At 37.2% G+C, this 15,604-nt stretch overlaps 1 protein-coding gene across 1 annotated transcript; it reads right to left on the minus strand.

The window, feature by feature from the left end:
- Positions 1-200: 200 nt before the first annotated feature.
- gcga (glucagon a) lies at positions 201-13,247 on the minus strand. The gene is made up of 6 exons (XM_036560240.1): positions 13,116-13,247; positions 12,860-12,953; positions 11,604-11,759; positions 7,937-8,053; positions 3,364-3,504; positions 201-226 (listed from the first exon to the last, which is right to left on the minus strand). The coding sequence occupies exons 2-6, from the start codon at positions 12,943-12,945 to the stop codon at positions 211-213; spliced, it is 516 nt and encodes a 171-aa protein (XP_036416133.1). The 5' UTR covers positions 12,946-12,953; positions 13,116-13,247; the 3' UTR covers positions 201-210.
- Between the last annotated feature and the right edge of the window lie 2,357 nt (positions 13,248-15,604).

Consider the following 15,604-nt stretch of genomic DNA (forward strand, 5'->3'; position numbering starts at 1 on the left):
TCGTTTTCTATGACGTACCACAAATCTCTGGAAAATAAATAATCATTGTATATCACAGTGCTCAAGTTACAAACAATGGAAAAACAATATGGCTTTCGATTTCCAACGCTGTATTAGCTCTGGCTGTAGGATGATTGCAGGCCCTCTGGGTGGAGAACGATATCCGAACCTTCACTCTGGTCAGGAAGCACTCTGTTTTCCTCGCTGCTTTCAGTGCCGTTTGCCGCTGAAAAGAAGAAAGAATCAGATGAGTCATTTATGTTCATCACGATTAAAGGTAACATTATAGGGTTTAGTTTCTTCTCTGATCAAACACACACACACCGCTTTAACTGTTCAGCTACTTCTCACGCTCTTCATGAGGTAAAGAAGGTTTTGATGTGTTCATCAATAATACAGCTTTAAAATAAGACTGTAATGTCCAGATTTTAGTGCAGAGGTCGGCAACCCAAATGTTAGGAGGAGCCATTTTGTCCTTTCAACAAAAATCTATCCACCTTAAAAGCCACAAGACTTTATGTCCATTTTACCATCTTGGCTGTAAATATGTCTCAGCATGTGCTGATGTACCAGTATAGACTAAAAAACATTATATAAGCGAAAACGCAGACTTACTTTGCTCTGCTTTTAGCTTTAGCTCAGCTATAGCTGCTTTTCTTGCATCTGCAGCAGGAAACTTTTCCGCAAAAGTAGAACAGTTTCTTGGAAAATGTCTCTCAGCGTTCGATTCTACGAGGCTGAAGTCGCTTCTCATTCACCAGCTTATTGTTGTAATTTTCCCGTTCCACCTTAAATGGGGCCTGAGGCGGCAGAATGTTGCTGCAGCACCATTTTTAAGGTGGAACGGGAGAATTCTAACGAGAAACTGACTTCAGCTTCACAACTTTTTAGTGTTTGTCAGTTTCTTGTTGCAGATTAAACGTATCAGGAAACCAGTTGGAGTGATTATAAACACAAATAAGTCCTTTCATCTCTAAATTATCGATGTTCATCTTAAATCTCTCTCTTTGCCGTTTCATTAGCTACTAGCTAGGCGAGACTGTTTGTTGCTATGGTGACCAGCAGTCTGCGCTGTTCTTCAGGGTTAAAGGGTGAATTAGCAGTTCTACATTAACTCCAGAGTTTAAGACCATTTATTGTTAAACTGTGTTGAACGATCAGCAGAGCTTTATTTTACTGTAAAGGAGGATTATTTTATTTTTACCTACAAATCTAATTCTGCTGTGGAGCTGCATGTTGCCGACCCCTGGTATAGTGTTTTAGTGAGGCATATACAATTTTAATCTGTCTACCAATAGTTTGATCACACTAATGTAGTTTAACAGTTAGTAGTGCAGACTCGTATGGCCAAAAATGTATTTGAATATTTTCCATGTCGCTTGGTATTGGTAGTTATCCATAATTATTGCTTTATATATATTTACTCTATCACATTTATTGAATTCATAATGCTGAATTTTGAAACCAACCTGAAATAAAAAAGCGACCTTTTTTGTTTGTTCAGGTCACTGTTTACCAGCAGGCCGGGACAGATAACATTAACCAATAATATCATGTTTTATCATAGTATGAAGCAAAATGAGCTATGATGCACCGGCATGTAGTACCCTGTTTGTAATTTTGCTGTATTCTGAATAAAATTTGGATGGCTTTTGTATTTTAAGTATCCTGTATAGTCCTAGAAAGCATGCGTGTACACAGTGCTCAGAAGATTCAGTCATTTCAGCTAACACAAGGTTGTTTTCACTGTAGTTACTAGAGTGCCAATAGTGCCCCCCTTGTGGACAGTCTTGTTAAAGGTGAGTGAGTGAGTTACAAGCCAGGTCCAAATAAAAAAAAACTTAAGTTTGAGTAGGTTTTTTTACACTGGAGAAAACAGGACATCTTTTTTAAAAACACTTCCACACTACTTTCCACTTTCAACACTGGAAAGCTAACTCTGCTAACTAGAGGTGGGCGATATGTCATTTTATGATACACGATACGTTGCGATGCTTATTTTTATATGTCTCATGAGTTTTTTTGGTATTTTTTTTTATAGTAACATTTTCACACCGTGTTGCACTAAATCCCACTAAATGGGACTAATTAGGCTCTCTGTAATATAATGCAGTTGGTAAGTGTTTTTTAAGTACTGACGATATTAACGATATGCTCCGAATAGCATATTGTGATGCAATTTATTGTGATAACGATAAATATCGTAATGTCGCCCAGCTCTATATCTCAGTATCAATATTGAAACATTTGGTTAAGATAATTATGCTTTTTTATCGCCCAGGCCTAACAGCAAGTGGCAAAGCAGATATTCACATATTCAAAAATACCATCAAAAACTAGTTCAGTTATTTGTATTGTAACATTTTCACACTGTGTTGCACTAAATCCTACTAAACAGGACTAATTAGGCTTTCTGTAATCAACTTTTTAAGTATTAACAACATCAATGATATGCTCAGAAAAGCACACTGTGATGTAATTTTTCATGATAATGATAAATATCGTAATATTGCCCAGCTCTACAGTTAACTGTCCTGTTAGTTTGTGCTGTGAGTGAATGGCTAGACTTCTTTCAAAAGAGCAGAAGCTGCACATCGCCACCTAGTGTAACAAAGCAGCAATTGTTCACAGTTCAAGCCTTTGCTGCAATAAAAATGACACTCAATTTAGTGAAAATATCTCAGTATCAATATTGAAATATGTTTTTTAAGTACTGACAATATCCACGATACGCTTAAAAAAGCATATTGTGATATAATTTATCGCAATAACGATAAATATTGTAATGTTGCCTAGCTCTACTGCTAACTGTCCTTTTGGATGGCTGGACTTTTGTCAGGAGAGCGAAAGCCACACATCGCCACCTAGTGTAACGAAGTAGCAATTGTTCACAGTTCAGGCCTTTGCCGCAACAAAAATGACAATTAATTTATCTAAAATATCTCAGTATTTATATTGAAATATGTAAGTGGTTTTTAAGTACTGATGATATCCAAGATACGCTCAGAAAAGCATGTTGTGATGTAATTTATTGTGATAATGATAAATATCATCATCTCGCCCAGCTCTACAGCTAACTGTCCTGTTGGTTTGTGCTGTGAGTGAATGGCTAGACTTTTGTCAGGAGAGCGAAAGCCTCACATCGCCACCTAGTGTAATGAAGCAGCAATTGTTCATAGTTCAACAAAAATGACACTCAATTTATTGAAAATATCAAAAAGTATCAATAATATGTTTGGTTTAGATAATTATGGTTTATGTTTTATCGCCCAGACCTAACAGCAAGTGATAAAGCAGATATGTGTACATTGATCAGCTGAGTTTTGTGTATAGTTTTATATGGGGAAATATTGTAGACATTACCTCGTCCCTGATGATTGGCTCATGACCCACTGTAGGTATTCCTTAGCGGCCATACTGTCTAGCACCTTGTTGACGTCACTGGTGAAGCTTCCATCCACGTGTCTCCTGTGTACTGCTTCTACCCCTCGTTTCCCAGAACCTCTGAGCATGTGCAGAACACAACACAGGCACCGTCAGAGCCACTTCATAGAGCCTCCTTCCACACAGCACTGTGTAGCTTCACACTTAGCACTCACACGCTGAGACACTAGTACACTCTTAAAAAAGATGGTTCTTCAAGGGTTCTTTCGTAAAGAAAATGGTTCTCTGTAGAACCATGAACACTAGAGAACCCTTTGATTGATTTAAGGATTCCTTGCGTTGTGAAAGCGTTCTTCAGATTGATGGAGAATGTGTTGTGTATGGTTCTATATAGAACCGTTTTGAAAATGGTTCTATATAGCACCAAAAAGCGTTCTTCTATCATTACAAGCTTAACAGCGTAACAACAGAAGAGCCTTTTTTGGTTCTATAAAGAACCATTTTGAAAAAGGTTTTATGTGTAACCATCTACAGCACATTCTCAATCTGACGAACGTTTTAATGATGCAAAGAACTCTTTAATTGTACAGAGTGTTTATGGTTCTATATAGGATCTTTTTCTTTACTAAAGCACCCTTGAAGAACCATCATTTTTAAGAGTGTTTCAACAGTAGAAGAATGCACATTCGTGCACATATTCCGTCAATCTAAAGAAGCATTTCATGATGCAGAGAGCCCTTAATCATGCACAGGGTTCTTTGAGTGTTCACAGTTCTATATAGAACCATTTTCTTTACTAAAGAACCCTTGAAAAACCATCTTTTTTAAGAATGTAGGGTTTACACAGTATCAGTCTTGAATCTTTCACTTAAAAGTTCAGATTCATTTATATTTTATGTAAACACACTTAAAAAAGATGGTTCTTCAAGGGTTCTTAAGTAAAGGCAGTGGTTCTATTTAGAACTTCTAAATAGAACAATTTCATGCTTAAATGGTTCTTTGTATGGTGAAATCGTTCTTCAGATAGATGGAGAATGTGTTGTTCATGGTTCTATACGGAACCCTTTTGGAAATGGTTCTGTATAACACCAAAAAGTGTTCTGCTGTTGTTACAAGCTTGACATTTTTGGTTTAAGCATGAAATGGCTCTATATAGAACTCATGGTTCTAAATAGAACCATTCCCTTTACTAAAGAACCCTTAAAGAACCATCTGTTTTTAAGAGTGCAGCATCCCTGAATTGTCCCTTTATGATCTAACAGAGCACAAGATGAGACAATTTGTTTTCTGTGTAATGTAATGGACCTCCTCCAGGCTCCGCCTCCAAACACGTCCTTTCGTAGCTACTGTTGTGAGGTTGAATAAAGAATTCAGGCTAATGAGCTTCGGCAGCACTTAGTAACTCAAAATCAGTAAATTATTCACATCAGCTACGATGTTTCAAACATAACTACAAAACATCGAGTTTAAAATAATGCAATATAAAGTTTAACTACGTTTTTGTTATTGATCTGTTTTATAGTTTTATGACGTGGATAATGTGATGGACTTACGCTGTATTTACATCCTGCTGCTATGCTTGTACTAACATGTGTGCTGAATAGCTAGTACTAGCCTTTAACTTTTGATGACGCACTTTATTCGATTTATTTGGCAAGACAGCTGTTTTTCATTTACGGATTTAAAATGTCAGTTTGGCCCATTAAAAAGCAAATAAATGAAAATATGCTAGAAAAAAATGGACAGTCAGGCTGTAAAAAATCTGAATATGCATTGGTATCGTGTACTCGGTTAACCGTTCATGGTGGCAGTGTTTGAATACTGAAATCACTACATTTCATCACAGCAAAACAAAGGAAAATATACAACCTAACAATTCAGTAAAAGGAAATGTTCTGTATTCGTGAGAAGGTATATTAAGATATATTTTGCTACTCTGAATCTTGAGTGCCTGAACGTGAGCGTGCTAGCACGGATTTGCTGCTAACGAGGCTAACTACTCTAGCTAGTGTTAGCTAGGTCTAGAACAATGAAAATACTTCTCTTATGAATAACCTGAGTCTGGGCCTCAGTCCAATATTGTAGGCCCTTTTCTAATGGGTCTTGGCTCTTGGTGAGTGGACACTGGGCCTGAGCTTCCGTCCCACGTTTTTTCCTTGCAACTCTGAGGGCTGGACCTTATGGGCCTCAGAGCTTCCGTCCCAAGTTTTTGTTTTGCCAGTGCTAAAGGGCTGGGTCTTGGGTACTGGACCGTTGCCTAGACCTCAGAGCTCCCATGCCAGCTTTCTTTCTACCAAGGCTTAAAGGCTCAGTTTTAGACTCTGTGCCTCGGTCCACTGAGGAGAAAACACCTAGTGTAGAAGACAGCGAGTCCTCATCGATGTCCAGTGATTAAGCTAGTAAGCTCTGTTAGCTCATTAGCTCATCTGAAGAGGCAGCCGCAGTTACGTCATCCCGATTTCCCTCAGCTAAACGTGTTCTCGATGAAACAGTGTTTTTATGAGTTAACCGGATATCCGTCCATTAACTCTTACAGATAATCCGAAGTCAGTCAGAAAGCACATCTCCAGTGCTAAAAATCTATGCACTTCAGAATGACAGCTCTTCAAGGGTTCTTGCAGAACACTTTTTGGTGCTATACAGAACCATTTCCAAAAGGGCTCCATATAGACCCATATACAACACACTCTCCATCTATCTGAAGAACAATTTCACAATGCAAAGAACCATTTAAGCATGAACAGGTTCTTTATAGAACTCATGGTTCTAAGCAGAACCACTGCCTTTACTAAAGAACCTTTGAAGAGCCAATTTTTTAAGGGTGTATACATAAAATATAAGCTCCTACGCAGTAAATCAGAACTTTTAATTGAATGATACGTGACTGATACTGTGTAAACCCTACACTCTCAAAAAGATGGTTCTCCAAGGGTAACAAAAATGGTTCTATATAGAACCAGGAACGCTCAAAGAACCCTTTGCATGATTAAAGGGTTCACTGCATCGCTAAAATGGTTGATGGAGAATGTGCTGTAGATGGTTCTATATAGAAGTTGTGTGCTCCAGTTTCTTTTAATGTTAAATGGGATTTTTACCAGTGATCCATAAAGCTTTTCCGACTTTGCGACAGAAGCTAATATGGATGTAATAATACAGCGTATTATTAGGCCGTGCGTTACTGTGATTGTATCACAGGGAAGGGTGTTGTCGTATAACAGTGAACATATGATAACACAGCACTGTTTAATGTACAAACTTTCGCTTTATAGTACTTTTTGTTCACCAAATCACCACCGTGAGTCTTATTTAGCACCAATCCAGCGGCACCCTCTTCTCAATCTGGGGTTGAATCTCAAACGGCTCCCTGCTCCCTACATAGTGCACTATGTAGGAGTTTAAATACTGGATCCTGCAGCCCAACAGAGCAAAATACAGCTAAGAAACAGTCATTTGGGATTCAGACACATCCACATTCGATAAATAATGCACTGTTTGGCTGTAGAGGCTAGAACTTCTAAACTTTCATAGCTAGAACACTATTTAGGGAGTACAGAGCCGTTTGGGATTCAGTCTGGGTTTGACGACTTCTGACTGAAACACGAACATCTGAAGCGTGTAAGACATTCAAGTGACATTCTTAGACTTTAATACTGCCGTTTTACTGTTAATCATACGGTACGTACTTTAATTCAAGCCTGTGATATTAATGATGGAGTTGTTTAGCATGTTTGCTATCTTTTAGCCTGTTAGCTAGCTGACCAGCCTAGTTCTAGATAAAAACATAAGTTGCCAGCCGTTAAATTTAAACAAAAAATGGGTTCTTACTTCATCAGTATTCTCGGTGCTCCATGTTTTTGGCACAGTGATACACAATTCAGTTGTGAAGCGGTCATAGGTGTGGATGCGGCTCAGCCACTCAGATTTTAGGACCGGATTTTAGAGCGTACGACAAAGCATAATATTAAATTTTCCAATAAACTGAGAAAAGGAAATATTAACATATTAACAGAAGGCACTTTTTCAGCCCCTCCTTACTTTCACTAATATATTTTATGTACCGTTACAGCCTAGCAGCTACGAAAGCACGCATTTGTGGGTGGAGCATTGATAGGGCAATACAGCAGTGGCGCAGTGCCAGAGAAGCGACTCTGTGATTGTGTTTGTAGCCAAAGATTCCCAAAGCCAAACAACCCCAAAAAGGAGATTAGTAGCATTTATGCTTTGCGTCAGCACTGACAGGAAACAGTATGTTTGAACGAAAGCTCCCAAAGCCAGAGATTTTGCCAAAAAAGGAATAGATCAGCAGCAGAAACAGTAGAAGATCAGTAATTCAGAGCGATTTATTAGCAAGGTTAGGACAGGGTCAACAAAAAGAATCAGGCTTTAGCAAAAAGAACAAAAGCAGAAGGGTTTATTGGGTTAATAATGTTGCGCTCTATCTTTCTCTATGTGTCTCTCTAATTTATTTGCTTTCCATGTCTCTCTCTCTCTCTCCTCTCTTCATAAGGCACTGTAGGTGAGCTCGGGCCAAGGTGATGGTGATGATGCCTACTCTTGTTTGGGCTGTCCGCTCTTTAGCCAGGTGATGAAATCTTTAGCCGCCTGGTCCTGCAGGTAGGCGCTGACGTCGCTGGTGTAGGTGCCGTCGGCGTGGCGCCGGACCGGCCCGCTGTGGAGACGAGGAGGAAGGGGGGGGTGTGTGAAATCAGGTTCCATTTACTTTATTGTGCACTGAGATTTATCTAGAGTACATAAAGTCTAAAGTGCATTCTGGAGAATCGCCACTGAGAGAGTAATGGAGCGAGGATGGACATAATCTGATAAGCCGGCTAAATTTGGTGCCTAAATTGGAAAACATTGGTGTCTAAACTGCTGTGTGTGTAGATTAAGACTTATCTGGTATGTGTTGGTTCAGGAATATTATCAGTACTCAGTCAGTAGTGGTTATAAAAAATGTTTTGGACCGATATTTTGATTTTACCTATATTTTAAGCCAATATTGGGTATTTACTGGACTCAAGTGGAGCAGAATGTTTAGACAACTGTGCTAAAATATCTAACCTTTATTCATTTTTACTGCATTAGTAACCTTTTACAAATCTCAGTAACGCTAATCCAGCTAGATTTTCACCCCAGTTCATAGATTTTTATATTACCGTGTACATATCAGCGTTGACAGATACGCGCATAAAAATTTCATAGCCTTTCCCATGTCAGTGCGTCTCTATTGGTTACTGAGTATTTTATAGGTTGCTCCAGTTTTGCGCAAGTTTGTACTTAAGTTTGAGAGTAAAGTCTTCATTTAGTTCTTAGTAGGGCTGCGCGATATTCACATAAAATGTGACGTTCAATAAAGCTGTCAGATATCAAGCGATAAAATTACTATTAAAATAATGCGTCTCTGGCTGGATGTAACACAAGTGCAGATATTTTTTGGAACATATAAACAGAAATCTGACTAACTTCTCTTGTTTACACAAAGCACTATTCACTATTTTGTAAAATAATAAGAAATGAAATATTAACAAGTACTATATATATATATATATATATATATATATATATATATGTATTTGTTTATATATTGTGTGTATATATATATATATATATATATATATATATATATAAATATATGTGTATGTTTTTTTTACAAATGTTCACAAAAACAAATAAATTTGTTGAGTGCAGTAAGGCATCATGTTCTTAGTTGGTCCAGGACTCTTATTTTGAAGGACTCTGGGGACTTCAGTACCTCTGCTGGCTAGCAGAAAAACAGTAGAGCCGGAGCAGCCTGTGAGCTCCATGTTTCCATTAAAACAGAGTTATGGGGACATTTTAGGTCTCAGTGTGTGTTTTGAGTCGAATCTCCATTAAAGCTGCGTTATGGGGACATTTTAAGGTCCCAGCGTGTGTTTTGTAGTTGAATTTCCATTGAAGCTGCGTTATGGGGACATTTTAAGGTCTCCCAGTGTGTTTTGTATTTGAATTTCCATTAAAACTGAGTTATGGGGACATTTTAAGGTCCCAGCGTGTGTTTTGTAGTTGGTTAGGTTCCTCGTCTCCCACATCGGAGATCAGGTACAGTCCCAGTGCAGAGAAGCAGGCTAACGGTTTGTGGGGTAACGTAATGACGTCTCTCTGTTGCTACGTATATGAAGTAATGAGATCTGTTCTGTCACCGCCGTTTTAAAGATGTGTTTACCGCGGAAACTTATATTGCGATAATGATAAAAATATGATTCATCGTGCAGCCCTAGTCCTTAGTTAATACTAGTTAGTTTCAAGCTGTCCTTGGTTGCACCGCAAATCCGTAAGATACGTCGTAACTAATGCATACATCGCATTAACATGACAATGACATGTTCAGGACCAGCTTGTTAATGCACTACCATGGAAATGCGAATCCAGCACTTAATTTTTCCATTAGTTTAGTGTTAGTTTCATGCTCAGAGATAAAACCAGGGTCAGGATAAAAGCTGAAAGCATATAGCATTTAGTGTTTTTAGCTTAGTAATGTTTTTGTTCATTTTATATGGTTTCTGAATGGTTTCTGTTGGTTTTCCCAATAGGTGAGAATATTTGGCAGATACTAAGCTCAACAATAAAACACGTTTGTGTGTTGCAATCCGTTTTTATGTTGTAAACTTGAACTTTATAATAGCTTACGCTATATGTATAACTAATGCACAGCTGGTGCAGCCGGTATTGTATCAGTACCTGCAGATAATTGCTTAAAAAACATACTAGCAGCAGACAGATGTTTGGATTTGGCTGACATTTAAAACCGGTATTTCATGATGTATTTATTGAAATCCAGATGAGCAGAGTGCATAGGCACTGCTCGGTCACCACACAAAAATATGTGCATTTTAGTAATTTTATTTCCTTTTTAACCCTCTACAAATGAATTTTATAATTCTCTGTCCTAATTTCTACATTTTCTAAATGTTTCTGTATCTGTATCGCCTGATATTTACACAAAAAACATTGTATCAAACTGGCCCACAATTCTCACACCGCTGCATCCATAAGAATCCCTAAGTTTAATTAGTTTGATACATTTAACATAAAAAGGGGTTCAGTATGTTTAACCTAAACAGTATCCTGTAAGATATACGGTCATGTACAAAAGTTTGGGTACCTTGGTTAAATTTTACGTTTTGTGTTTGTCTAAAAATAAGTTCTCTACAGAAACACGCTTCTGCACATTTTAATGCACAATAATACATAATGAATGTAACATATAGGGAAAAAATTAAAACATGCCTTGTGCAGAAGTGATGGCACATTTTGTATTTTCTGTTTTGTTTTTTTTTCCAATATGTTAAATTAAGCAGATAAATAGAAATTTGCAGAAAAAAGTCGTTTCTGTAGAGGATGTAGTCACGTATTTTCATGTCATTTGACCAGGGCTGTTCAAAGTTTTGCATATGACTGTATAATGTAAATAATATGCTAATGATAAAAGTAGTTTAAAGATGATAGGAAATAGAAATAGGCCAAGCTAATGGCACAAATTAAGCATTATGAATTTATGCCGTTTGTTATTGAGTGTGAGTTAATAAGTCCTAGCAATTTAGCAGATAAAAAACAATTTGTGGCAAATTCAGAATGCCATATATACAGCATGCTTTCTTTCGCTCTCTTCATATATATATATATATATATATATATATATATATATATATATCACTGATGTCGGAGCAAAACCTCATATCTCAAAAATGTTAACTTTACAGGAGAAGGAAAAAACCTACTTTTCTTTTAATGTAAGTCAATGGTAAGTAATTCTGGGCCGTTTCTTTGGGTCCAGTCATCATGAAATTTACACACAATGTAAAGGACAATAGGTTTTTTCAGATAATGTCAAAAACTGAAAATTGGCCAAAATGGAGATATGAGGTTTTGTTCAGACAATAGCGATAAATGTCTATATCTATATATCTCTATCAATATATATGAAGATAACTGCCTTTTTTCAAATTATGTCAAAAAATAAAAGATGACAAAAATGGAGATAAAAGGTGATATATATATATATATATATATATATATCTATATATATATATACATATATATACATATATATATATATATATATATATATATATATATATATATAAATATGGGTTAATCTATAAATACAATACATACAGCTTCAGATCCATTTTAAAAAACAGTTGAGTTTAAAAATGCAAAAGCTCTTTAGTTGCACTCACCCACTCCTCTTAGAGTTCATCAGCCACTGCACAAAGTCCTGCGCCCGCTGCGTTTCCAGATATTTGCTGTAGTCGTTGGAGAAGGTGCCCTCCGAATGCCTCTTCACCAGTGGGAAATCTTTCCTCTCCTCCCACACACGCGCTTCTGTCTCTGAGCTGCAAACATGCCAAGTCTCAGTACAAAAGCAACCATTAAATCCTTTAAAAGTGTTTTAAAGTGTTCTGGTTTGCTATGCTTTAAGACCTGCTTTCTAATTCTAATCATAGGAGATACATTTGGATTATTTTAAAGTGCATCTTTAATCTTTCTAATGAATTCTTTGCATTTCTTAGTCCACAGTGAACAATTGATAGATTTCCACTGAAACTAAAAGCATTTTATGACAAGCTTCTCTAAACATTCTCTTAAAAAAGTTGTTCCAAGACTAAAGAGAAAACCTGAACCAGCATTTCTTTAAATTACGATCTTCAAAGACACAAAAGGGCAATTTCCAAATATCTCTTGTATCCTCAGTGAATTTGGAAGCATCTATTTTCCTACAAAGCACCTTTGATGGATCTTCATTCAGCTTTTGCATTAAATTAAATTTTAACTGATTTTTAACAATTACTGTATAAGTAAATCAGTAAGAAGATTAATTCGGAATAGTTTAAATCATTCTAGAGAACATTAAAGAGCCAGAATTGTTCACCGTGATGGTGATAGGAACCAGACGTCCACCTCTAAAAGCTCCCTCACAGAAAGTTACTACATGAAATGGTTATGAATTCACTGCCTACCGTTTTACGATAGTTTAGTGAAGGTTTTTGTTTAAAATGTATAATTTTTAAATCCATTAATGGCATTTCAGGACAATATAAGTCACAATAGACCCCATACAAAACATATTATTTCAGATTTTCCACTATTTAACCATCATCAACATTCCATATAAAACTCAGAAGACTTGTGTAGGTTCACTGGTGGTTTTGGATAGTAAATAAAATGGCAAATTTGAGCTGTAGTCATTGTGACCCCTGGTTCCTATCACCACCACTGTAAAGACATCTGACTTTGTGGTACAGTAAATTTTTTTCTTTGCATTTTGTCAAATTCCAACCTGGAAAGATGCTTTTAGATTATTTAAAGATGCTTCAGTGTATTTGAAAACATCAGTAATCATTTTAATTGACCACTCAGTACTGCAAAAAAAAATCTACCCAAAGTTGTTGGAAGATTATATGAGATCTTTCCTTTTGAGATGTTTTTCTCTTACCTTGTGACGTCTTTTAGCGGCAGCTCCAGGCTGCTGTGGATGAAGAAGAGAAGCAGAAGACCAGCGAGGAATTGCGTGCCTTTCATCTTTATACCTACGTCACACATGCACAACAACAAAGGAGTCAACTTTTCTTCATTTCTACGGAAATAAAGAAACATCTAGCGTTCACATTTACATCACAACACTTCTTTTCCTTCAAGAGGTCAAAGGTTCTCCATCCTAATTCTGTGGGTCCGATCCCCCCGCCACTCACCGGTGCGCAGACGAGTGTGTGTGTGTGTTGTGCAAGCTCTTTCGCCTCCTTTCTGCTGCTTTCGCCGGTCTCTTTCTGGCCTTTTCACTTTCTTCCTCCCTCTTTTATAGCAGGGCCAGACAGATGGATCAGCCCCGACAGCAACCCCCCCTATTCACGCAGACTGGGACGCACGCGCACTCACACTATACGTGCGGCGGTGCACGCGTTAAACTCATTCATTAGTCCCAATCCATTACCCTGCTGGGTGAAACCAAAGCTTTGTGTTTGTTTAAAAGAGGAAGACGTAGCGGAGATAAGGGCTGTCTTTTAGAGGTGTCGGAAAGCAGGATGCCATCCTGGCAAATAAAGTGAGAGAAAAACAAGATGAAGTGCTACTGTACGCTCTCGCCGAGGGACGATTAGCACTTAACACTGGCCTGAGTCGGGACCAGGGCTGAACAATTTAGGGAAAATAACTAATTGTGATTTTTCTGCAATTTAAATTGTGATTATTTTCAATAAATGAAGGTCCAGGCCTGTTATTTCGCAAGAAAAAACAGGACATTCACTTTTTTCTGGCTTGAGGCTTCAATGATGCCTGTTAGTTGTGGCTGTGTGGTCACATAATAATAACAATAATAATAATAATAATAATAATGATAATAATAATAATACTAAGAAGAATAAGAATAATTTTTATTTATATAGCACTGTTCATGCCGGTGGCAGCTCAGAGTGCTTTACAGACAGGAGATAAAGCTTAACAGTAATTTAAGAAATTATAAGTATTAATTAAGAATCATATAAGTAAGTGACAGAGATCAAATTAAAAGATAAACACCACGAGACGTAGAGTTTTAATTAAATGCTGAGTTAAAGAGAGATGTTTTTAGATGCTTCTAAAAGTGAGCACTGAGCTTGACTGTCTAATAAAAGGTGGAATTGAGTTCCACAGTTTAGAAGCAGAATAACTGAAAGAGCCTCTCCATGTTTTCTATGTTTTACAGAAGGTATTTGTAGAAGGTCAGTATCTGCAGATCTTAGATTACGTGCTGGAACATAAACAGACAGACAGTCTGTGATGTAAACGGTGCTTTTAAGGTCATTTAGAGCCGTAAAAACTAGTAGCAGAACTTTAAAATCTATCCTGAACGATACAGGCAGCCAGAACAGCTCTTTTAAAACGGGACTGATCTGATCTCTCTATGTTGTTTTTGTTAGGATGCTGATGCATTTTGTACGAGTTGTAAGGGATGCATTGTTTTCTTAGGAAGTCCAGTAAGAAGATCATTACAGTGATCCACTCTGCTGTAACAAATGCATGAACAAGTTTCTCTGCGCGCTCTGACAGAGAAAAGGCCGAACTTCAGCGACATTTCTCAAATAATGAAAAGCTACTTTAGTGACTGTGTTTACATGCAAAATAAACAGAGTTTAGAGTCTAAGATCACACCCAGATTTCCTCCTTCAGGTTTGGTATATGAAGCTAAAGAACCAAGATTCTCATAAAGCAGCTTTCTCTGAGTTTTAGTACCAAGGATGTACAAAGAGAAAAGCCCTAAAACTGAACCTTGAGGGACTCCACAAGAAATGTTAATTTTTTTGATGATTGATTTTCCAGTGAAACCATGAACTATCTATTAACTAAATATGATTTAAACCTTTTTTGACTCCATGTTATTAGGTTAACCCAATATTTTACAGTGCACATTGGAAAAAGACGTTTTTTTTCAAGGCTTCTTTAGTAAAGGCATTAATTCTGTTTAGATTATGATTATGGTTCTTCAGATTGATGGGGAATGTGTTGTGTTTCTTGAATGATAACGGTTCTATACAGCACCAGAAGGGGGTCTTCTATTGTTACAAGCTTGACATCATAACAATAGCAGAACCCTTATTGGTGCTAAAAAGGACTAATTTCAAAAGGGTTCTATACAGAACCACATACAACACATTTTCCATCAATCTAAATAACAATTTTACCATGAAAAGAACCATTTAAGCATGAATTGTCCTATATAGAACTCATGGCTCTACATACAACGATTCACTATACTAAATAACTCTTGAAGAACCATTTTTTTAAGAGTGTAGACATAAAATGCAATTTCCGCCTGTTTTGGAGGAGGAGGTCTTTCGGTTGAACTATACTTTGGTTTCAATATTGTTGGAATATGGAATATTTTCCAGTGGTAATATATTGGAAATGTGTATAATTTACAAATGCTTAACTAGATTGTTTTGTCTTTGTAGGTGAGCCAGCAGGTCAACAAGTGTTCTAATTGTGTTTAGACGCTATTTTTTTTATTGTGGCAGTTGTACAGGATAGTTGGATGTGAATAAAGCTGAAGCTGTCCGTTTTATCTCGGCCACAACGTCGAACCAGCATCATCCAGGCTTTGTGGGGAGGTGTGAATTGTTTTTCACAGCAGAAGGGTTCTCACCCCTCCCCTTTCACCCCCTCAACCTTTCACACACAGAGAGACAACAGTGTCCTGGTTCATCTT

The sequence above is a fragment of the Colossoma macropomum genome, unplaced genomic scaffold (assembly GCF_904425465.1).
Source record: "Colossoma macropomum unplaced genomic scaffold, Colossoma_macropomum, whole genome shotgun sequence".
Taxonomy (NCBI): domain Eukaryota; kingdom Metazoa; phylum Chordata; class Actinopteri; order Characiformes; family Serrasalmidae; genus Colossoma; species Colossoma macropomum.